The sequence below is a fragment of the Hyperoodon ampullatus genome (genome assembly GCF_949752795.1).
Source record: "Hyperoodon ampullatus genome assembly, chromosome: 12".
NCBI classification, from domain to species: domain Eukaryota; kingdom Metazoa; phylum Chordata; class Mammalia; order Artiodactyla; family Ziphiidae; genus Hyperoodon; species Hyperoodon ampullatus.
Window position 1 is genome coordinate 64,995,575 of NC_136925.1, and position 25,302 is coordinate 65,020,876.

The 25,302-nt window shown below is 40.3% G+C and overlaps 1 protein-coding gene across 1 annotated transcript in view; it reads right to left on the reverse strand.

The window, feature by feature from the left end:
* Window positions 1–330: 330 nt before the first annotated feature.
* The window catches only part of TXLNB (taxilin beta), a gene marked incomplete at its 3' end in the record, with an annotated part of 36,274 nt that continues 11,302 nt past the window's right edge, over window positions 331–25,302 (reverse strand). Inside the window, exons 4-10 of the mRNA XM_079716632.1 lie at window positions 21,702–21,872; window positions 17,546–17,740; window positions 15,547–15,666; window positions 11,722–11,796; window positions 4,808–4,900; window positions 2,588–2,683; window positions 331–1,338 (exon numbers count right to left, since the gene is read on the reverse strand). Of these exons, the coding sequence (XP_079572758.1) occupies window positions 331–1,338; window positions 2,588–2,683; window positions 4,808–4,900; window positions 11,722–11,796; window positions 15,547–15,666; window positions 17,546–17,740; window positions 21,702–21,872 (1,758 nt within the window). The remainder of the gene's footprint in view (window positions 1,339–2,587; window positions 2,684–4,807; window positions 4,901–11,721; window positions 11,797–15,546; window positions 15,667–17,545; window positions 17,741–21,701; window positions 21,873–25,302) is intronic.

Consider the following 25,302-nt stretch of genomic DNA (forward strand, 5'->3'; position numbering starts at 1 on the left):
TGGGAGTCTTTAAACACCAAATTTTACTGTTGATTAAGAAATTGAATTAAGTACCATATTAATGGCAAATTAATATAAATTTGCTACTCATATGTTTTGTTGCCATTTGAGAAAATTATCCTATCAGTGTTAAATAGAAAAGCTCCAAATCAGTTATAAATTGAGAACAAATAGCAAAGGCTGAAGGTACTCCGCATAACATATTAAAATGTCTTGATTCTAAATAAGTCTCTTCCATTAGACGTCCCCAGCCCTTAATGCCTCTTTCAGGAGACAATCTGTTAGGACGATGGAAAGTCGGGAAGAACAGCCTTAGAAGGCAGAGGAGGCTTAGTCGACTCCTTCCAGATTGGTGTCGGCCACTTCGGGCAGCGGGGGCCCAGCTGAGGCCCCTCCTGGCAGCCCTTCTGCTGCTGCTGCTGGGGGCTGCCTCCTGGGCTCATATCTAGACTCCCCAGCTGGCACGTGCTCTCCCGCTGCAGGCAGCGTGGCACGACCGTCAGCCTCCATCACCCATAGAAAGGCCTCTGCCTCAGGCTCCGGGGCCTGGCCGGAAGCTGCTGCCTCTGGCTTCCGGGGCTGCGCGTTGGCCTCCATCTCCCGTAGAAACGCTTCTGCCGGGGGCTCCGGGGCCTGGCTGGAAAATGCTGCCTCTGGCTTCCGGGGCTGCGCGTTGGCCTCCATCTCCCGTAGAAACGCTTCTGCCGGGGGCTCCGCGGCCTGGCTGGAAAATGCTGCCTCTGGCTTCCGGGGCTGCGCGTTGGCCTCCATCTCCCGTAGAAACGCTTCTGCTGCCTCTGGCTTCCGGGGCTGCGGATCAGCCTGTGGTCCAGCAGGGGGACCATTGCCTTGGGCCTGTGCTCCTGACCCTGATCTGAGGGGAGGTTCTGCCTCGTTGCCTCCCTCCGCCTCAGCCTGAGAACTTGGGGGTTGCAGGGGACTCCCTGAATGGCATGCTGGGCTCAGAGGGGCTTGTTCCAGCCCCGTGAGAGCCGTGCCGCCGCCCCCTTGAGGACTGCTGACTTCTGTTTGGATTCCTTTGGACGCCTCGAGGGTTGACTCTGGACGATGAATGACCATGAAGGCTGCGGCCAGATTTTGCACAGCATTGTGAACAACGTTGGCTTCCTCCGCATCAGCCTCTTCACCCACGGAGGTACTTGACTCTGGCTCGTCGTCGTCAGAGGTGAGCTGACCTTGGTCATCCTTTTCAGGCATTTTTGTTTCTCTAATTTTTTTATAGAGTTCGTTTCTCTCCTCTTGTAAAGCTCGGCAGAGGTTCTCCAGCCTTCCAATTTTCATCACGAAGCACTCATATTCTTTAGCTCTCAATGCTTTCTGTGATTTAAACAGACACACACACACACATAAAACGACTTGAAAAGCCAAATTGCCAGGATGCTCTATGGAGAGAAGCAAAACCATTTGTCCAGGAATTTGTCTGTTAGGCTCTGACCACAGGGTGGTGGCTGGACAGATACTTGGTCAGGGACATCACTTCTAGTTTTGTACTGTGTTGGAGACTGGTAGAATTTTAAGCCACGTATTCTTTTCTTTAGAAAAGAGAGATAGCAAAGCTTCTCTCTGCTTCAGTCTAGGGCTTTAAAAATCTTATAATAGATGAATTTTCTGCTTCTAAGACTTAGAAGGCATAAGTAGAAGTTTATGGCAAAATGATTGAGATGGACTGGGTCTTGGCCACCAGCAATGCCTTATCTGTTCTGTAGATAAACTGCTCTATGCTAATCCAGCAACTGTTTGATTTATGTTTATGAATAATAAGCACATCTCTTTGGAATTGGTTGCAATTTGGGATGAATTGTTAGAACAGTAATTATATCCAGAGAAACTCACCACACACTCATTCATGATGCTGCTTGAACTGTTCAGTTCTCCTTTTCTCTAGAAATGTTGGTGTGTTTGTGCATGAAATCATCTTACTCCTTAAGCCCCACCTTTGTGCTACTCTGTACCTTTTAAGACTTTTCTTTTTCCACTTCTTTACGTGGAGAGGGCTTCACCGGAAAGCCCTGCCTCTCAGGTTAAGGACCATGTTATCTTTGCCTTTATGGTCTCAGAATCTCCAGAGCCTGATGTAATATCAGTATTTAAATGCCTGTTGGAGGAATTAAACAATATATCTCCGTATCTGTCTATAAAATAGCACATACCCTGGGTGCTTGGGCTAGTGTCTTCTCTCAGTTATGTTCAGATCAACTAATTAATTTATTCTGCGCCTGTAATGTGTCAGGCACCAGGGAAATTCAAGGACAGGTAAAACACTCATCCTGCCTTTAAGGAATTCACAGTCCAGCAGGTGTGGTGCTGCTTTGGGGACAGCTTTGGAATCAACAAGTAGGCGTGTGACTTAGGGTCACAACACTCTTTATGAGTCTGGACCTGAGACTAAATTACTAAATGGACGTTTGCTCTAATTATTTTTACTACAATATCATATACCACATCCCAGAAAAATTCAGCTCTTTTTCAAAAGTAATTATTTTGTGGTATTAGACCATAATTATTTTCTGAGTATAAATATATTGACCAGACAAGGGAAGGTGAACAAGGGGAAAAACTTCCTCACCTCTTCAATCATGTCCAACAGAGCTTTGTTACAATTCTCAAACCGAGCTTTCCACGTGGCTGTGTCCTTTTCCAGCTTCTTCATTTTCTTAGTGGTCTACAAAAATGAGTGTTTTAATGTTCATTCTGAAGAGTTAATATATCAAAGAAACTATCAGTTCCGTATGTGACTTCAAGAAAAGTCCTTTCGTTACTAGCTGCTGAAGCAAGCAAAAATTCAGTGTCAAGAAATGATGACTGAGTGGAGACTCATGATTTATTTTTGAATCATCTCGGTCAGTGGTGAACAAGCTTACTTGCACCAGAGCCAATTAAGGAGACGGGAAAACTGCTTAAGGCCTTTCTGTTTTGTCATTGCTTTTTCTTTTGTTTAAAATAAAAATAGCCTTATTGAGTTCCAAGAATAAGCTTGAAATTTAGATTATTTACTGTACTGAATGGAAGACTATTAGTGAGAAAGTCAGCCTGGCTTTTCAGATGTTAAAATGTTGATAATATCTGGGCACATCTGAGAAGTAGCCACACAAAGGCAACTTTCTGCTTTCTCAGCCTTCACATTTGTAGAGTGCAGTAGGATTCACAGAATGTGATTACATGCGTTATTGCTTTCATCCTTGAGACAGTCCCCCAAGGAGGGTTCTGTTTTCACCTGCATTTTATAAACGGGGAAACTAAGGTTCAGAGAGGTGGAGGAGTATTCAGGTGAGTTAGCAGAAGAGTAGGGCTGGAGTTATTTCATTTAATGCAACATGTGCAGAGTGCATGCTGGTTGCCAGGCCGGGGCTGGGTGTAGGGCATCCAGAAGTTAACAAAATGCAGCCTGGCTTTTTCAGACCTGAAACTACTCACGTTCCTGGTTATAGGATCTCCTCTCTGCTTGCCTGAAGTGAAGAACAAGGCGTGTGTTCAGGTGCAGTTACCCTGGATGAACCACACCTGGGCACTGGCTGCTTCATGCTAACCTGCCTGAGGCAGGTCTGCTTGGAGGCTAGAGGCTGGGCCCAGGCAGTTGGCCCCTGGGCCCTATAGAGAAGCTACGTGAGCCTTGAGTGCTTTTTTATTTTGATCATTTCTTAACTGAGTTAAACTTTTAAAAGTCATCAGCCCCTTTAGGAATTTGATGAAATCCATGGGACCACACCTAAAGAAATGCAATATGCATATCAAATTTTTTTGCTAATTCTGCTAAGAGTCTATAAATGAACTCCAGATAGAAAACTCCTCCTTTAATATTTATTCCAATCTTAAAACTATGTAATTTTGCAATAAATAACAGCATTTTCCTACTCTAATATTTATTCCAAATTAAAACTCTATAATTAAAAAAATTTTTTTTAAATGGATGGATCCATCGTGGAGTGAGAAAGCTGTAACTTTTAACAAATGTTGGCCCATTAAGTTTGCTCATGAATTGTGAAATTTATCATATTAGTTTATGAAAATTTTTTCAAAGAATGCTTTCTACACTTAAAAAGGGTTAATGCCAGTGCCTGTTCAGAAACACAATTCTGATGCTGATTTTATTTTGGGAAGACACTGAATTAAACAAAATGTAAACAGTATGCCCAACAATAATATTAGCACCTCATATTTGTAAAGGACTTTAAAAAAGTTTAAGACCCTTAAAAATACATTAACTTATTTGAACTTCACAATCTTGTGAAGTAGGCAAGGGAAATCGTTTCTTAATTTATAGATAAGGGGGAAGTTAAGTGAATTGTTCACCGCTACTTGATGAGTAAAAACACACCCAGACTTCATCTCCTCATTCAAGGCCCTGTCCATTATATCTTATTACATATATTCTCTTCTGAGAAGGATCCTATGAAATGGTATTTTCTACTCTAACATTCTGCTTTTGCATATTTGTATGAAAATTAATTTTTTTAATCTTTAAAAGATTAGTTTTTAACTTCAGTATAAACAACATAATATTAAATTTCCAGCTCTTTTCTTTTTACACCTCTCCATGGCCTAGAAAAAGAAAATATTCTTCCTCAGAGTGAAAATGTATCCTAGTGTTTTCAGACTCTTCCTAAGACTAATTCACCAGATACTTACCAATAAAAAAATACAGTCCAAATCTCATTTGCATGTATAAATGTTTCATTACTTCATGAAATGCACTGAAATATCTTAGCAGGAGAACAATGAACCCAAAGGAGTGTTGCCTGTCGAACTAGAAGATGTCAGTATTTCGTGGGGGATAAGCATTACTCACTTTCTCCATTTCCTGTTTGAAGGTGGCAAACACTTCATTGCTTTTTGTCAGTGTGCTCTGAAACTCTTCAAACCTTCCGGAGTAGACAGTAAGCTGTAAACAGGGGAAAGAGTAGATCTGTTTTAGGACTGCTTTCAGAATGCTCCCAGAACAAAACAACATGTCATTGTTTATTATTTGAGAAGAAAAATGATTTAAGGTAATTTTTAATACAATGTTAGTGATATGTTCAATTCTTTTTACTACGAGATCAGCCCAGGTCAGTGAGTGTGATTGAAGTACTTCTTTAAAGAAAAATGAAATAATAAAATATGTCATCACCATTTCATTATAACTTTTACCAACAAACATTTTTTGAGCACTGAACATAAGCACGGACTCTGTGTACAAAAGCATTTAACCTGTAGTTCCTGTTTTTGAGGGACCTGCACTCCTGACAGGAAGATAATCCCAAAGACAACTTGATTATAGGACAGTGAATACAAAGTACCAAGTCAGTTAAGTACTGATCAGAGAAGGAGGTGAGTGTGGCAGGTGATCATTTGAGCCACGTTTTTGTGGAGAAGGTGAGCCTTGAACTTGGTCTTGAAGGAAGCACGAATGAAGACAGGTATGGGCCAGACATGGACTAGGGTTGCTGCCATTATGCAGGTTGTGCTATTATAAGCAATTGTCATTTCCCTTTTTGACATTGTGGTTTTGTGTATTTATGAATACAGTGTTCTAGCCAACAGCAGTTAATTGTCCCTTTTCAACAAAATCAGTTTATTATACCAATTTTTTTATACATGGAAATAATGGGCCTTGAGGAAGAAATGCCTTTTTCTAATTTGCACCAATAAAACATCATACGGGTTAGCTTGGGAGTATGGAGAAGAGGCTTTGTACCTCCACATCCTTAATTCTGAGGCTTGTATTTGGGGTAGGAATAGGGCAGGATAGGGAAGGAGAGTGTATAAATACTTGATTGTTACTGACAGTGATACAATAATAAAATCTTGCTTTTGAAAATAATTTTAGGATAGCACGTTTTGAGTGAGTGGAGATTTAATATGGATGATTCTTGTTTACTAACATGGAAGGTTTCCATTTTCAAATGAGACTTTGGTACTCTTGACTGTCTGGAACAGCCTCAAGTCCTCAGTTGGGCGCCATCTGGCTGGTGGTACTTGTGAGACTGTCCTTTCAAAGGCAGAGAAGAGTGACTGACCGAAAGCCAGTAGGTTGGGGAGTTCCCAGTCTTGGGGATGGGAGTTAGAGGGAGTGTGGGAATCAAACAACCCCTAGAACCAAGAAAATTTGCTTATCTAGAATGGCTCATTCTCACATGATTCAGAATAGCAGAGGTTTTACTGCAGTACACAAGAACAACAAAATAACGTAAAACTTTTCATAGGACACAGATTTTCCCAAGTCAGACAACAGATGACCATGATTTTGAAATCAATCATTAACTCTGTGGATATGTGATAAAACTTGAGGTAACTCTAGTGGCCTAAAATTTTTCTCGTGATTCTTTAGCATACAGATTTTAAAAGACAGGGTAAAGTGGCAGAAGGGAATTCATGGCCAGGAAGGTACCCTAGGGTTTTACACACATAGTGCATAAGACAATACAGCTGACCCTTGAACAGCTCAGGGGGTTAGGGACACTGATCCTCCGTGAAGTGCAAAATCTGTGTATAATTTATAGTCAGCCCTCTGTACTCCCGGGTGCTCATATCTGCGGTTCCCCATCTGCAGATTCAACCAACCTTGGATACTGCAGTACTATAGTATTTACGATTGAAAAAAATCGACGTGTAATTAGATTCAGCACAGTTCAAACTCATGTTGTTCAAGTGTCAACTGTACTTGATCATTATGTGCAATGCACTCTTGACATAGTCTATTTAATTGTTTCATTTTTTCCCAAAGTACTGGCTGAGATCCACTGAATTGATTTCAGGGTGCATGAATAGGTCAGGTCCCTCAATTTGAGGGTAAACTCCTGTGGGACTGGCTGCCTGTACTGCCCGTGGTCTAGTGGTGTAAGGTGGGGACAGCTACCCCCAGCTGATCCTCTTCACCTATCACAAAATCCATTCATTTGTATTTTTTGGCCAAGCCTCCTGTTCACTTCTTTTCCGTACTTTCTCCTCTTTGTTTTTCCAGCTTTTCAGTAATTCCAGCAGAAGTACAGGGGGTTCACAGATATGGTCTCCTGAGCTGGTCCTCCCAGACCCGCTCCTGCAGCCCTCTAGTTGTAGGCTGCAGACAGGAAGGGAAGGAGTGGGCACGTGTGCGGTCCATTTCACCTGCGCAACCTTGACAGGCTCAACGGGGGCAACCACACCCACCCTGGCCAGCTCTCTCCTCATTCTTTGGGCAAAATGTTCTTTTATTCTTGTTTTCCTTTTTTTTTTTTTTATTAGTTTCTGCTTTATAACAAAGTGAACTAGTCATACATATACATCTGTTCCCATATCCCTTCCCTCTTGCGTCTCCCTCCCTCCCACCCTCAAAATGTTCTTTTGGTGTATAAATTGGGTAGATTTTGTTTCCCTTCCCCACGTTTTCTTGTGGTGTGGAGAAGACAGATATACCAGAGTTCTAAGGAGTAGTGTCTCACTTCATTACCACTTCTGGCTTTTTTCTAGTGACTATCAACTTTTTCTCTCTTTTCATCTTTTAAATTGGATAAAATACGCATAAGATTTGCCATCTTAACCATTTAAAGTATATAGTTCAATATTGTTAAGTATATTCACATTGTTGTGCACCCCAATTTCCAGAACTTTTCATCATGCAAACTGAAACTCTACACCTGTTAAACGATAGCTCTCTATTTCTTCCTTTTAGTGACTGTTTTTAATAGTCTGCTTTTCTTCCTATTTGACCTCTTTGTCATAGGTGGCAAAACCTGTATGGACTATACTTTTCTCAAGTAACCAACTCTGACACTCTTTATTGATATGAGCTAAAATGCACACTTCCTGTTTACTTTATGGATATGTGTTTGGTCACATTTTCCCTCTCACTATTATGCTGACATGATGCATGTTTGATATGTCATATTCCCTCTTTCACTTTGGTATTTCAGGGACGCATGGAAGGACCATCCAGAGGTCTTCCTCAGTATTTTTACCAGAGGCAGAAATAGAAACAAACTATTCTAGGGTTAGTAACAACAACAGTTGCCCTGACATTTCACTTTTAAATGGGCGGAGCGGCATACACATTCTTTTACCTGAGCACAAATTGTAATTACAAACATTCATAGCATATATGAAACAGAAGTGTGTCCAGGAATTGTCTTAGCCAACTTGGGAGATTTGGTTTGGGAACTAGTCCAATTATAATAGTAATTGCAGAGGAATCTCCTTTCATCTTACATAGATAAGGTGAGGCCTTCTGAGATTAAAGACTATGATTACCCATCTTTAACAGTTGACTCACTGATCTTTCCCCTGGGGTAGTATTTTGTGTCTGTGCTGCTATGTTGTGTTGGTATTGCTGACTTCCCACATCTACTACCATCTTCATCCTTATCGATCCAATGAACACTCTATTTGTAGCCACAATTGCATCCCATTGATCATCTCTGACATTTACTCTATTGCCTTGGTTTGTATAATTGAAAGCTAGACATCTCTTCCCTAAGTGAGAATCATGCCCCAGATTGGCAAGCTGTTGTTTTATGACTGAAAAGTGACTTCTGCCTAGGAAAACACAATCTATCCTTGATATTTCCTTTGCTCAGATCATAGAAATGGAGACTAAGGCCTCTCCTTCCTACCATCCACCTCCTTTAATTGTCAAACCAAAGGAAGTGTTTGAGTGCTTTGCAAGATCATCTGTGATAGACTTTGTTTTTCAAGGTTTAAACATTTAAAATATAATGCTGATATTTTTCAAGAGGAGCTCATTTAAACATTATTACACATAGGGATTTGGGGCCTCTTATTCTTCGTGATGATTAAGGAATTATTGCAGTTCTGAAAATGCCTTGAAGACAAAAGAGATAGACAAGGGAGGGTCCTTACAGAGAGAGCCATGTGCCATGGAAAGCAAGGTGATGGAGGAGGCACGGTTATCTAGTTTATCTGAGTTCTTCAGCTCTGGATATTCTCTACATTCATAAAGTAGAGCTGAACATGTTTTGAGATCATCTTTTCCAGTGGTTCTTAAACTTTTTTTCAAATAAAGACTTCTTTTGTCTCATATATCACTATGTGGATCCTTACCTATGAAATAATACTAATATTAGCTCATACACTAATCAGTTGTTAGCATTTTAATTAATATTTATCACTAGATTGTGAGTTTAATTAGGCAGGGATTTTTGATTCTCTTATTAAGTACTATATTTCTAACATCTAGAACCATGCCTAGCACTTAGATGCTCAATAAATATTAGTTGAATTAATTATGCTTACTATGGGGGCAGGCACTGAGCTAAGTGTTTTTTGTTTTTTTAATTGTTGAATGTGTCTACTCTTTTTTTTTTAATTAGTTAATTTATTTATTTTTATTTTTGGCTGTGTTGGGTCTTTGTTGCTATGCATGGGCTTTCTCTAGTTGTGGCGAGTGGGGGCTACTCTTTGTTGCGATGCACGGGCTTCTCATTGCAGTGGCTTCTCTTGTTGCGGAGCACGGGCTCTAGGCGCGGGCTTCAGTAGTTACAGCACACGGGCTCAGTGGTTGTGGCTCACGGGCTCTAGAGTGCAGGCTCAGTAGTTGTGGTGCATGGGCTTAGTTGCTCCGTGGCATGTGGGATCTTCCCAGACCAGGGCTCGAACCCGTGTCCCCTGCATTGGCAGGCGGATTCTTAACCACTGTACCACCAGGGAAGCCCTGAGCTAAGTGTTTTGAGTGCATAACTTGAAAACAAACTGCATATACTACATGTTCATTAACTCATTTTCCTTCTATAAACTTAATCAAACATATGAATAACTGCCATCCATGCTGCTAAGCAAAAGCTGATATAATGTCAGAAACAACTACATTTTAGATAGTAGCTGCTGCCTTATGTGCTGTTAGGTTTTGGAAATACTGAAAAGTAATGGGCCTCCCAGAGGTCAGAGGACTCCAGCTTGGGATCATTGATCCATTACAACATCCTTATTTTACAGACCAGGAAATTTAGGTCCAGGGAGGTTTAGGTGAGCTGCACAGAATCAGACAGCTTCACAGTAGAAGAGCCAGGACTCTGACCCTGGTCCCTGGGTTCGACCCAGTATTCAGGGATGAACGAGGAACACTGGCAAGTCTAGAACCCTGGGTCATACTTTTTCAAACTTGAGTGGGTATAGGTAGGAAATTGGACCACACCTTTATGTTATTTCACAGGTCATTAAAGACCTAGATTCTGATACCAGCCAAATGAGTCACTCTCTAGCCCAGAGTCTAATGGTATTAATCTATTCTTCATTTAGCATAGAGGAGTAGAGATTGCTTATAACAGATGGAACAATGAATAGCTTCAAGTACTGCCTGTTGTACCCCTCAAGGCTCTGTGCTGTGAATGGGACAGAGATAGAGCCAGAAGCCCTGACTTGCTTCTCTGGACTCTCCCCCCAGCAGCACCCCCATCACTGGACAGTGAGGTCACACCTCCTTTCCCCCCTGCCTGCCTCTGGTTAGAAAACTGCCACTGCCTGCCACCCACCCCACACCATGATATGATGTGTTCCGTGACTGCCTAAAGGATGACCTTGAGTTTGTAACTTTAGAGTTTAGTCCTTCGATTCTATTAATAGTGAAAAAATATTATGGTTGGTATTTCTATGTCATTAATATTTTAAAACTATTTCGATATATTAGTGGGGGAAACAATTCATCATTGCGTTTTGTACACACATTGGAAAGGTGTGCTTTAGGAAGGTTAGATATCAAAATGTTATTTATGTTTTTGTCTGTGTAGTGGTATAATTAGTGATTTTAAGTTTCTTGTTGTTCCTACTTTCCTTTTTGAAAAATGAACACGTATTCATTGAATTTTTTCATTCATACAGTGAAGAATTTTTTTTCACAATGAACAAATATTCAGCCATCAGCACATAAACATTTACAAGTGAATTATTCAAATCTTAAATTAATGCTGCCCAGTTTGGAAGGCTTCTGATTTTCTCGCTTTCTGTGAATTTGCTCTGTGAGATTTTACAGTCCCTTTAGCACTTGGGCATTTCTCCCAGCAGGGGAGCTAGAGCCCCTCTGTGGGCCGGCCTGTGGCAGGATGGCTCTCCTGGAACCTGACAGGGAACGTTTGCCAGCAGGGACAGAGCCCCAAAGGGCACCAGAACGATGGACAGGTCTGGCTTTCCTCCAGAGCCAGCTGTTGCATGAGGCTTTATTTTTGAGCCTGAAATACGAATTCCCATAGTCTAATCAAAACATACACATAACATCACGAAGCCAAATCAGAATGGTTTCTGACGTCTGCCGTCTCTAATCATGTGCCACTGACCAGGCCAACCTCTGATAGCACAAAAACGTGGGTGCTGACTCTATTTTTCTAACTTCCTTTTATTATAAATCATGTCAAACAAGTAAGGAAATTTTCAGTCTTGACAATTATAGATGGTGCATCTGGACCGTTTACATTTTACCCTTACCTTGACAGGTTAATGGGGGAGGAGAGAGAGGACATATGAACAGGTAGGCGAGGACCTGGCCACCAGCTTATTCTGGTTGACCCTCATTTGTATTGATATGTCAGCAGACCTTTTGACTAGAAGTTGTTGGTGCAGAGCATTTACTTTTCTTAGATATAATATTGTACTTTTATTTTTACTTAAAAATAATAAATAAGAAGTTATTCTTCATTTCCAACTCCTGTCCCCACTTCCCCTCCCACACGGAAGGCCTCTTGCAGACTACTTTGGTTCACAGCAAGGAGGGCACACCCATGCATTGTCCCCCTACTTCACCTGAGCCTGCAGGACTGTCTCTTGTTCCTTCAGCACTTTGGCCTGAAGTTTCCACTCTGCTGCCTGGTTCAGCAACTGTGAGAAGAGAATGCATGGAAAGACTGTCATCTTATCTTTTAGATTACCATTTGTTGTAACTTGTGTGTAAACTTAATTACTTGCTAAGTAATCCTCTTAAGTAATTTTGGGGGAACTTTGTAAAGAATCTAAGAAAGCTAAGAAGACAACTAGTTTAAAAAGTTTGATTCTCAACTAAAAATAAATGATTCCAATGGAAAAAAAAAAAAGAGGAAAAAAGTCTCCAACTCAAGCATGAATCACACGAAATTCAACCTCCCACCAAATTCTGGACCCGTCTGTAGCAATTCTGGCCAACTGTCATTCAGCCTCTGCTTGAACATTTCCATAATATTCCCACCTGGGGCATTGTTGTGAGCAACTGATCCTTTATATTAAACCCAACTGTTCCTTTATATTAGACCACTGTTCTCCACCATAGTATGCATCAGAATCTCCTCAGGAGCATGTTAAACTGCAGGTCCTTCTCAGAGAAAATAAGTTAGGAAGTATAGGATGTGATTAGAATCTGTACTTAGAGCAAATACCCAAGATGGTTTGGATATTGGTGGTCCATGGATTATACTTTGAGAAACACCAGGTTAGAAATTTGACCTGTTACTCCAAATCCTATATAAGGTTTACAAAAGAAGTCTCACCCCTCTTCTATAAGGCAGCCCTTCAGATACAACCAAGGCCCTCATGTCAAACACGATCAGAACTGGAACTCATGGGTTAAACTGAAAAAGTCGTTTTAGGCGTAAAAATGACACATACATATGTAAGACATGTTATTTTAACTTAAGATGTATGTTCATTTATTTATCAGTTTTGATGTAGGGCTGTGATCTTTGTTTTGGGTATGTATCTTCTGATTGGAATTCGGAGGGTTTTTGCTTGTTTTTACGAAAATCATATCTATAATATGGCATATAAGATTGATAATTTTTTTAAAACAATACTGCTAGAACCTAAAGACCTAAGATATTTGTAAAGCAGCTTGATTGGATAATTCTCTAGAGTTTTACCACTTTCTTCCAGTCTTTTATAGTTGCTCACATCTAAGTTGACAATTGTGGTTTTGCTATTGGCCTACATCTAGGCTTTCAAATCATTAAGCATAGTTTTTTTTAGAAACAACTCTTTCTTTTAACACATATTTCATCAGTTTATGTATCATTCTGTGGATTTACATAATACAAAACCAAGGATAACTGGGAAGAAAAGGTTTGGGAGCAAAGACCCGATTCTTAGTAAGCTCTATCTTACTGAACATGGGCAACCACGTGTAGATATTCCAGAGTGGCTAACTAGCCCCAGGATTCAGCATGCTGTGGGCACCTGTCAGCGTGCTTCCAGAGAACGGTGAACATCATGGATAACCTGGTTAGTCAGTCAGGTGGCTGTCAGTTAAGAAGTTTCTATTTTATTTCAACATAGGCTGATATAATTTTTTTTTGTTTATTCATGTTGTAAAAAAAAATGTTCATTTTTGCTATCAGAACCTAAAATAATAAAATCATTATTTGTAAAAACTTGGAGGCATCTTTTTTCTTATCCAAGTTAGTCTTGACCTCTCCATTTGTAAAAGGGGGCTGTATATGTCCCTCCATGCCTCCCAGTGAGCAGTGAGGATCAATTACTATAGAAGTGCAATTGACTCACTGTAAGAGAGGTCTGAGGCAGCTGCGGAGTGGAAGACCTGCAGCGCCCCCTCTGGCCATCTGAGCTGTGTGGCTGCCATGTACACGGCCGGCCCCTGCTTGACACACGGGGGCCCTGTTGTGATGGGTGGTTCCCGATGAAGAAGGAAGAAGGAGGCTGCCTGTTCTTCTTGAAATGAAGAACGGCCCCTCCCCTACCCCGCAGCTCTGACTTGATATTTCATCACTTTCAAAAAGAAGTGTCAGAGCTGGAACCCAGGAAGGTAGCTGCTAGCTTTGAAGAACTGAGGGGGACTACCTTTCTTTGACTTGTACCTGCTGTTTTGCTAAATCAGGGAAGGAAAAGAGGGCAGCATGCTAGTTTCTTGCTAAGGTTGAGTCACTCCGTGTCTGCCCCCCAGTCTCCCTCACGTGAATCTTTGCCTAGGTGTTCCTCTGTCATGCCTCGTATATTAAATACCAAAGGTACTGATATTCTGTAGGAAGCATATTTTACCTGAGAGTAATTACATCAACAGTGGAGTATCCGTTTTCTTGGATTCTGAACAATAAATAAATGCTTTATTTCTTACTTTGAAAGCTAGGTTGTAGATGGATTTAATAAATTAATCTTTTTATTAAGAGCACATGGACATCTGATTTGAAATTATGCAACGTCCACCAGGTTATGTTCTCCAGAATTCATCCTTTTGTTGCCAAGTTTGAAAACCGAAGTTTTAAAAAAACTGCTATTTTAACAAATTGAAATGATTATTGTCTGATTTTAGGTAAATGCAGAGCTTGTGATCAATTGTTAAATGGCTACATTTGAACAACTGGTCCATTGACTGTGTCAAATCTCTCTCTCCTCAGCAACAGACACGTGCTTTAACTCATGCCTCTGAAACACACCTCTGAGTGTGATGTACTATCACAGAGCTTGGGCTCTGGGGACAGATACACTGGAGACGTGACCAACACATCTTGGTCACTTAGCAGTGTGTGACCTTAAACAAGTCACATATCCTTTTTGAGCCTCAATTCTCTCATCTGTTTTGGAGTGTTTGGGGTTAATGAGATGTCAGTAAAAGCCACCACTCAGTTTCTTAAACCAAAAGCTCAGGAGTCATCCTTGACTCCTTCCTTTCCTCACTGTCACCATCTTCCTGTTCAAAGCCTTGCCTGTTGGTTTTACATTAAAAACATAACTTTTATCCACATCCAGCTCTCCCGCTCCACTGCCACCTCCCCAGTCCAAGCCGTCATCAGATCTTGCCCAGATTGCTGCCTAGCTCTCTTCTTGCTTTCTTGTCCCTCTTTAGTTCACTCTCCACCTACGAGCCAAATTCAGCTTTTGCAGATGCAAAGCAGATCATGTCACTTCCTTTGCTAAAACTACCCAGTACTTTCCTATTACATTTAGAATAAAATCCAAACTACATTTCAAGCTTACAAAGCTATACCATTTGGCCCCTGTTTACGTCTACAATTTTATTTTGAAATTTTCTCCCATGGGTCAACCTGCTCTTGCCACCCTGACCTTTTCCACTTTCTGGAGGATGCCACTCTGGTTCCAGCGTTAGGATCTTTGTCTCTTCTGCAGACACTGCTGCTGGAGACCTCCTCTCTGACTCGCTCTTACCAGGCAGGGCGCAGCTCAAGCGTCCTCCTCTCGGTAGGCCTTCCCGATCACCCAGTCTAAAGTAGGTCCTCTCTTTCTGCCCCATTCGAGGTTCCTCCTTATTTCCCTGGTAGCACTTACTATTATCTGCAATTATCCTTCCTTATTTGTTTTCTCGTTTATTGCGTCTCTTCCCAGTTTGATTCATGCTGGAGTGTGGCCTTCTCCTTCTTGGTCACCGCTACACCCCAGCACCTAGAAGGGTGCATAGCTCATGAAAGGTGTTTGAAAAAGGTTTGGTGAATGGATGCACGACTGTTTTCGGTAAAAAAACAGCGTAGGTACAGTGTTTCCTACTGGGCTAGCCAATTTCATTCTCCAGGGAAGCTTAGGCTCTTTCTCCATCAGTCTAGCGCTCTATGACCGTTGTCAAGAACAACACTCTCAGGGGTCCTCTGACCCCGAGGCAGACCAGACAAGCACACAGACTCAGGTGATAAGTACATATTCCTTTTCACGTTTGTGTCGTTCCTCTGCTTCCTTCATCATTTCTTGCGCCTGCTCGAGTTTTGCATCCACCAGCTTCTGCTGCAGTTCTCTGTGCTTAAATAGTTTGTCCAGGTGCTAAGGAAAAATAAAGTGCACGTTATCCAGCTTGACTTATTATTGGTGCTGAAAAAAATGTAAAAAAAAAAAAGTAATGTTGACCTAAACACGTGTTCGCTGGGTTTTAAGATTTTAAAAAAAGGGGAATAAATGCATTGGCATCAATTACGGTTTTATATGAAAGTCATAAATTGGTGGAGTCCCCTGCATTTTGCACTACACAAAAGTGGCTGCAAAAGGTGGAGGTGCCAGAGTTCAGCAATGCTAGCTCCAAAAGGTCCGAACAGCATTTTTCTAAATTTGGTAACTATTAGATATGGCACTAGTAATTATGCTAGGCAGCACAGACAATGATGTATGTTGCAAGGGCTACAGCACTATCACTTGGTATTTTGGCTCTTTCTGTGAATATAAAGCCACTTTTAATCACAACATTAATTCAGTTTATCATGGTGAATTCTCCTCTACCTGCTTGTCTCAAAGGGTGGTGAGGAAGCCCTGAGGTGACAGCCTGTGGCCTTGGGTCTGGGACTGAAACAGGAGCCCCTGACATCAGCTCTGTTTCTCTGGTGGGCAAGACAAGGCTGAGGGTCACAGGTGAATTGACACGCAGATGTGCTACTGCCTCCTCCATGCCTTTTGACCTCTTGACTACCTTGGTGAAGAGAATCTTCCAACTCTACCTCAGTGTGGAGAATTTCTTGGTCATTAGGAGGTCCCATTGGCAAGAGGACATGTGGAATTCCATCCTTGGGCCTTACCTAGAACCAATCCTAGGAATATACAACTAGTCTACCAGGCCATTCCCATATGAGATCTCTCTGAAGAGTATGGACATTTTCTTTTTAGCTCCTTCCCTTTTGTTTTCTCCTGGACCTCCACTTCGGAGCAGGATTGATCTTCGTGACAAGATAAAATGGTAGCATGGCATCATGGCTTACTGTGAGGAGTTCTTGATTTACCTAACTGCTATTACCACCTTCTATTGGCTCAGGTTTTTTCTTGATAAAACCTTAGCATGTTGCCAACAGGGCTACTTTGACTATGTTATATTACATTTTAAGGCAGATATTTAAAATTTGGGTGGGATGGGAAAAGGGATATGATATATCAAAATACTGAGGGGGCATCTGGAGTCTTAAAAACATATTGAATATTAAAGTTTAATTTTGAAATAATAAAAGATCCTTATAGTCCCCCTAATGTAAACCATTGACAACAAAACTCTTTGGTTTTGTTGTCTTGGCTTTTGTGTCTATGGATAAGTGATTGAAAACTCTGGCTTTTGTGTCTATGGATAAGTGATTGAATCTCGTAGCCTCTGCTTCCCATCTATAAAATGTGGATAATATGTTATCATCTGGTGCATAAGATTGTTGAGACAATTAAATGACATATTGTATGTAAAGTATAATACTTAGCACATTGCCTGGCACAAACTAAGCATAAATAATAATGCCATTATTACTATAATTACTATATAGTAATATTTTATATATTATTTGATTGTGGGGTGTATACAATGCAGACTTTTAATTTAGATGACACAGTACTTCTTAAGAGGGAGTGTGTGAGGTATTTCTTGGTTCTGTAGAGAGAGTTTCAAAAAGGCTGAGAAATATTATTTTCAGGAATAACTGTGTTTACGGCCCACCACTTTCTATTTGTTACCTTTGCTTTGCAGTGATTCCAGTTTTGAAGAAATCCTGTATGACTTTCAGCCAGGTATTTTGTAATACCATCTGTTTTTATTTTGGCTAGTAAAAGAAATCCAATCCTAAATATTAATCAGTCGAGAGGGCTGGCCATAACTTTGTCATTAACCAGGTTCCCCACCTTCACAACCCAGATCCGGTTTTATATGCAGTGCTTCTAGGTTGTTTGATGTGGTTCTCACCTCCTCTCTGAGCTCATACTGATCAATGATGCTTTTTAGTTTCTCTGCAAGCTCAGTGTTCTCCTGACAGAGCTTCATATTTCGCTCACTCTGCTGCTCGATCTGGGCCTGGATATCTGTGAGGGTGCTCTGGAAATGACTTGTGATCTCCTTCCTTTTCTCTTCTTCCTCACGTGCCCTCTGAAGGGTTTCCTCCTGGGGATAGAAAGCAAACTCTTTTGTTATGCTGGTTTACACGCACCAGGGTTTACAGAACTCAGGGTTTGGTCAATGAAAGGAGATTAGTGTGCAGGGTAAGAAGGATGTTTTTTCCTCAGCTCTCTAGAGGTAACATTGCTCAGCCCCAAAATAAATGTTTGAGCAAAGGTTTCAGTTGTGAATACAGGGTCACTCAGAGCAGGTGCAGCAAGGGCCTTGAATTTGATAGCTGGTGATGAGTAGGCTTGTTTTAAAGACAACGGGTCCCCTGTTGAGTGAATAAACTGCAGGGATTTCTAACAGACATGCAGCCCTAAGGTTCTGATCTCTTGGCTGTAGCCTGGAAAAAAAGGCCACTTGGTTTTACTGATTGATGGGACATATCACGTGTTCCTTTGGTTTGGTATAGAAAGAAGAACAATAGATCTTATGCCTCTATAAAAATGATGGCATATTAATCACATAATTGTATTGCCCAAGTTTTTTAAATATAAGTGGTCACAATATAAATTTTTTTTAGTTAAAAAAAAAAAACTTTCATCAAAAAGCTTGAAAAGGAAACTAAGATAACCATAGATGAATTACAGCAATTCAAGAATGTAAAAGGAAATCTTAGAAAATATGCTGGATATTTTTTAATATATATAAATTTATGTATTTATTTTTGGCGGTGTTGGCTCCCTGTTGCTGCACGTGGTCTCCCTCTAGTTGCAGCGAGCGGGGGCCACTTTTCGTTGCGGTGCATGGGCTTTGTGGTGGCCTCCCTTGTTGCGGAGCACAGGCTCCAGGCGCGCAGGCTTCAGTAGTGTGGCTCGCGGGCTCCAGAGTGTAGGCTCAGTAGTTCTGGTGCATGGGCTTACTTGCTCCACGGCATGTGGCATCCTCCCAGACCAGAGCTCAACCCATGTCCCCTGCGTTGGCAGGTGGACTCCTAACCACTGTGCCACCAGGGAAGTCCCCTGTGCTGGATATTTTTTGAAGGAACAATCATCCATTGTGTCACATAGGGTAATTGAAATGTTCAGTGTAAATTTTGAATTTGAAAGCAATATTATGTTTCAAATCTTCTTTAACTCTAAAATGAAATATCTAATATTCCCCTCTTCTACTTTGTTAACATTTAAGATTTGAAAATTAACTTTTATATCATTTCTGTTCTCTTTTCTCCTAAATCAGAAGTCCCCCTTCATTGGTAACTGCTGACAATGTACCCAAATTTCCCCCATATCAATATTGAGAATTATTTGCGTTGTACTTATTCCTCTCATTCTTTTAAAATAAAAGGGCTTAATCTTGCTACATCATACCAAAGATAGAGACACTGCTGACAAGTGAAACAGACATTTTAGGATTCCTTTAGTTTTGATTAATTGTTATTATGAAAGCTTGCTTCATTGTTGGCAAGTAAAATTATACTGCATTTAGTTGCCTACCATGATCAAATTATGTAACAGGATTTTTAAAAAGAAATGCTGATTGAAACAGAGGTAATTGTGCAAATCGTTATTATTACAGTAGAATAATGTGATCAAAATAAAAGTTGATGCTGAAAATACAGGCTCTGGAAATATTTTAATATATCATTACGTATCCCCTTTCTTCACAATATTTGCATATTTTCTAACTCTAATATGACTCCTGATATCAGAATCATAATTTATTCATGGTATAAACAGTTATTGAGTGGAAATTTCTTAGGGATATTTTAGAAGAAATCTACACTTCCTAATCTGAAGAAATTAACTATCGGAGATGTTATTTCCCTGAACTTTGAATACTAACACTTACTATATGTATTTCATTAAAAGTGATTTTGGCGTCTGTTAAGAGCAGTTGAATATACATGTGATAGTGATTGTCTCCTTATTGTTCCCGATTAGTTTAGAAGCCAACAACCTCCTAGTCGTAGAATTATACTCCATGATCTGAATGTCATTTGCATTTATAACTATTCCATCCATGAATGATTGAGTAAGTGAAAGGACCACCCCATGCTACCCAGCGAGTCTGAGTTTTTCACTGGCCACTGGCTAGAGAAAGAAGGTATGGCTGTTAATATGGCATTAAACGCATGTCAGACCATCATAGCACCCAATCCTGGCCCACAGAATGGCGTCTTGCATTTTACATTACATTGTTTTTCAATGAGAGAAAAATAAATGTACTGCAATCATAAAATTTGAGTCCACTGGTAAAGAAAATGCAATCATTTGGACAATGTCTGAGATAAAATTTTCTTTATCATGCACAAAATTCAAAGTGAAAATTAATAATGAAAAGAAAATTGAGGGGCAAAATCTGAAATAACTAAGAAAACTTTTCAAGCATCATTGTGCATCTTAGAACCTGTGCTGTGCCTGGGACACAATCCATGGGTATTCAGTATATGTTTATTTAATGAATCAGTAAATTATTAATTTACATATAGACATATGAATAGCTTGAACAAGATGATTCCTATAGTCAAAAACTGATGTAATTAAAAGAAAGAAGTAGGCAATTTCACAATTATAGTAGGAGATTTTTTATACCCATCCCTCAGCAATTGATAGAGCAACAAGACAAAAATTCAGTAAAGACATAAATGATCTAGAGCTAATTTTTACTTATGGAACATTACACCTAATGTGTATGTAAAAGCATTCAGCACAAGTCCTGGCATAATAATGCTACTTAATTCCATTTCCATAACTGGAAGCCATTACTGAGGGTGTGTGGGTATAGCTACAGGATCTCCTGCCACTTCCGTCATTCTGTCTTTGAATGCTGTCCAAAGAGATCAAGCCACATCATTCCATCCACATCATTAAAGGAAATTTAACTTTTATCTCCTTACTATACAACACTACTGAAAGCCAGGAGATTTATGTAAGCACAGAGTGCTATTACTTGATTACATATCTGAAGTTGAGGATGATGACCCCTTTCTCATATAACCTGGGTTTCGATTGTCCCAGTGCAATGATTAAAGAGATGCCAGAAGCCCATCCCCTACAACTCGTAATTTGAGAGTTAGAGTTCATCACAGTGGCCTCTCATTTCCCAGATATCGGAAAACAGTTTTGGAATATGAGGAGCCATTATCTTCTTCTATTTTTCTTTCTAACTCCATTGTAAAAACTTAGCGATGATCTTAATCTCTCTGTTTCTTAAAGTATCTTCTTTTAAACACATGTAATAATAACTGTCTCACAAGAATATTGCTATCTAATTAATTCTTGTTTGTCAAAAGCTTTAGGATCTTCAGCTGGAAAGGGGATTGTGGATGCATGCAGTATTATCTTATAGAGCCCTACATCTTGCTTCACTGGATGGAGCTAGTGTCTGTGTGTAATCAAATTAACCACACTGCTAGAGGCTTACGCTGTAATTAATGAAACCCATGCAGACTGACTGAAGTGATCAGTCTATTATTTTTAGATTGAATAATTAAGCTTGAAGAGCTTCATTGTTTTTTCGAGTAGCTTCTTTTTTCAGAGGACTATTGACATTTTAGCTCTGAATCTTGCCTTATTCTGTCAGTTAGCTTTGTGTCAATTTATTTCATGTCATGCAGATTTCATTATCGTACAAAAAATGTTGAATTTTTATAAATTTGTATTTTAAAGAGTAGAACTAAGGCCTACCTTAAAAAACAAAACAAAACAAACTCAACATAAGGAAGAGGAATGGCACACATTTTACTAATGTTCTGCTCCATATCAGGTCCTATGTGAGCACCTTACACGTGTGGCCTCATTTAATTTTTCCCTGACCACGCAGCGAAGTTGGTATAATCCTCATTTTATGGATGAGGTAACAGGCTTGGGAGGTAAAATAATTTATTGCAAGTTACAGGTGAGCAAGTGGCAGGGCTAGTATCTGATTCTAAAACTCACACCCTTACCATAAGTAGCAGAAGCCTGTGCCTACCAAGCATGCAAGAAGGTGTGTTATGTGGGGCCTCGGTGACACATACCTTCAGTGTCTTGTTGTGTCTCTGCAGCTCCCGGCACAGACCCTCCAGTTTGCTTCGTGCAAGGATAGCTTTGCTGTGTTCACCTTGTAACTGGTCCTTTTCTTTTTGGATCTGTGCCTGTTTCTTCTGTAGGAGTTTTAACTTCCTCTGCTCAGTGCGATGCTCATCCAGCTGGATGTGGGGATGCAAATGTGAAAGAAAACGGCAGGGATCTCTGTTGAGTTGATAGAAAAGGACCCAAAGAGGAAACGCCTAAAGACCACTGTATGGTTGTTTGGAAAATGTTTTGCTATTATCACTGTCCCTCTGGAATCAAAAGAACTTCATAAATGTTAACTTGGCAGTACTTGTAGATATGGTTTTAAGAGCATAACATTTATGGGGTTTTTTCCTTCACCATTCTTATTATTGATCTCTTGCTTTGATCTTCTTGGTGGTCTAGAAACAGTTTTATCTTTCTTGAGTCTAATGAAGTCAGTCAGTATAGAAGCATGTCTCAGAATTCATGATAATACCTTGCGTTAGGAGGATAGTCAGTGGTGTGTCTGCTTGGTTTACGTTTAGTTTTCACAATTCTTTCTCAAGACAAGCTTTAGTAACTATTTTTAAAAGTAGGAAAGCGAAAAGCAGCTTCCTAGCAAACAGAAGATGAAGTCTGTGGTTATGAGAAAGGGGGAGTGGAGAATGTACCCCTCGACTACTTAAGGATTGATGATCTGTCACCAAAGTTTCAGAAATAGCCACTGCACAACCCAACAGCACACATGGCAAGTATCCTTAACAAGCCTTTTTCCCTGCCCATCTCCCTCACCCTCTGTGCTTATGGTGAATAAACCATGACACTTGTATCTGCGGAGCACAGGTGGGGCCTCTTCTCTCCCTCCTCCAGCAGCCACAGCTAAAGTATCGAAATCAAGGGCGGCATGGAAAATGAAACCAATGAACCCCTGGGCTTTCCATCTCGGGATGCTAAAGTTCTGAGGTAGGGTTGCCAGGTAAGATGTAGGACACCCAGTTAAATTTGAATTTCAAATAAATAGGGAATAAGTTTTTAGTAAAAGTATATCCAAAGTATTGCATGGAAGGTACTTTTACTAAAAAGAAAAATGTTGTTGGTTTACCTGAAATGCAAAGTTAACTGGGCGTTCTGTATTTTTATCTGGTAAACTTGGCAACACATTTTTATGGAAATCTAGTTGGAATGGGGGGAATTTGGGGTTCAGCCTCCAGAGACTAGCGTAGTAGGAGTGTGGATCCCAGATTGATGATCAGTGTGGCCACGAACAAGCTGGAGCCTTTTTCCAGACCCATTTCCTCTGCTGCACTTAGTTCCCTTAGAACCGGAATGGTGCATAGGCCAGGAGGGTACTCGTCCTAATGATGACCTTGTTGGCTAATGAAGAGGAAAAGGCCTGGGAGCCTCTGGGTGCTTCTGGACCCCAGGTGCTCCTGGTACCTCGCAGAGCCAGATGCAAATGGATACACACACAACGTGAGCCCTGATACATGTCTCAGTTACCCTGTCTTGAAAAAGCATTTGTTCTTTCTGAACTAGATGAACAGGACAGCCACACTTTCTTCAGTTTACATCTTATTTTAATCCTTTCCTCCCTCCCTCCCATCAGCCTGAAATGTCCATGATAAACCCTTGCCAGATTAAGCTGGGGGTATTCATACATGATATTCTATCTTCATACCTCAGGAAATTTTTTACTTATTAGTGAGAATTAGCATCAGGAAAAACTAAGTCCATATTACTATAAATATTGATTGAAATTGGTATCCCTCTTGAGGTTCAATTGGAAAACCAGTTATATTTTATTATATATTTCTCATGCTAACCTCATTTTGCACCATAGTTATTAGACAGGGGTGAAACTTCTCATACTTGTGTTCGTACTTTACATGACCTATTGTCCTTTCTTGACATTTATATGTTGTTATTATTGTTATTGCCGTTTTGGTTCAGACTTTACCTTTGGAAGATTAAACCATTTGTCAGGGTTTCTCAACCTTAGCACTGTTGACATTTGGGGACAGATCGTCCTTTGCTGTGGAGGCTGTCCCCTGCATTGTAGGCTGTTTAGCTGCATCCCCAGCCCCTACCCACCGGATGCCAGTGGCACCCCCAACTGTGACATCCAGAGCATCTCCAGAGACATTGCCTACTGGCCCATGGTTGGCAAAACTTCCCCTGTTTGGGGGAACACTGCCCTATGTGTGGATTTATCTGAGCATCAGGAGGAGGATACCTTGCATGTGTTTCATAAGTTGGAAGAGAGGATTTGTGCTATACCTCACTGGCCATTTAAATGTTCCAGTTTTAAGGCAGGATCATACACATCTGAAATATAGCTAGGTCTGTCTTGCTTTGCTCTAAATAGAACCCCTTAACTTGCTGACGATTTTTTTTTTTAGAGTGTGGCTAATTTTGTTCAATACTTCAGATTTATGTGAATGCATATGGGGTTTCTTAATGAATGAAAGCAAACATATTGCAGCTGGGTCAACTTCAGTCAAATGCTGGCCTTGTGATTTAATAATACCCTTAGACATGTGTCTTCTGTACAATTCTAACAGGCATATAAGATTTTTATCTGGAATTTCTCTTGTTCTCTCTTTCTTCTTTACTATTAAGTTAAAAAAGTAAAATTAATGCCAAGTAGTTAGTAACGTAACTACTTTTAAATGGAGGAAATTTGCAAAAAACATTTCTTCCAGGTCATTTCTTAATTTAGTCATGAGGTGTCCTTATTTATTAATGAACTTATCCTTATTTATTAATAAATACAATAGTTGATGATATTACAGGATTTAGAATCTGTAAGGATGAGTGAGCTAGGGTGACAGTTGGATTCACAGCCTTGAATTTAATGATTTATTCTATGTTAACACTTGTATTTCAGACACTCTCTGTATTAATATCTGAATCAGTGAGCAGGGAAAATAGCTTTTAGTGTCCAAGTAAAAGATTGAAATTCTTCATAATTTTTCCTTTCTGAAAAGGATATGTGATGGGGTTTGGGGGTCAATTTTCTCCTATTCATTTTTTCTAGAATGATATTTTGAGTTTAAAAGTTTATTATGGGGTATGATACAAATGCCAAAGTATAGTTAAGACTTGAATTGAGTAGAATTTCTGGAAAAATAACCTCTGTGGGGTTGACTTCTTGGCTAGGAGAGTGAGTGGGCTTGGGGAGTTCCTGGAGACCAGGGTGAACAGCCCTGGCTCATGAAGAAAATCTTGGAAAGACTGGATAGGTGGTTCTTTCCCGATATTCTGCTGTGGGGCTACAGCACCATAAAGAGTAGTAGTCTAGAAGATGCCCAGTTCATCCAAGTATGCAACATGGCACTAGGAACTAAATATGAATGGCCTTGGTATGAGTGAATAAATTGAAGGGCAAAGGGAAATCAATGTAGTAATTATTGAAAAGAGCAAGGGTGGACAGGTGAGGATGGGGCCAGATTTGGGGGAAAAATATTAAATTTGACACCTACCATTTTATGGCACTGAAATTGCTCATGAGTGGTTAACAGCCAATGTTAAACAAGTTGCAATAAAATTGATACACTAATATTTGCTTTATAAATTTCTGTC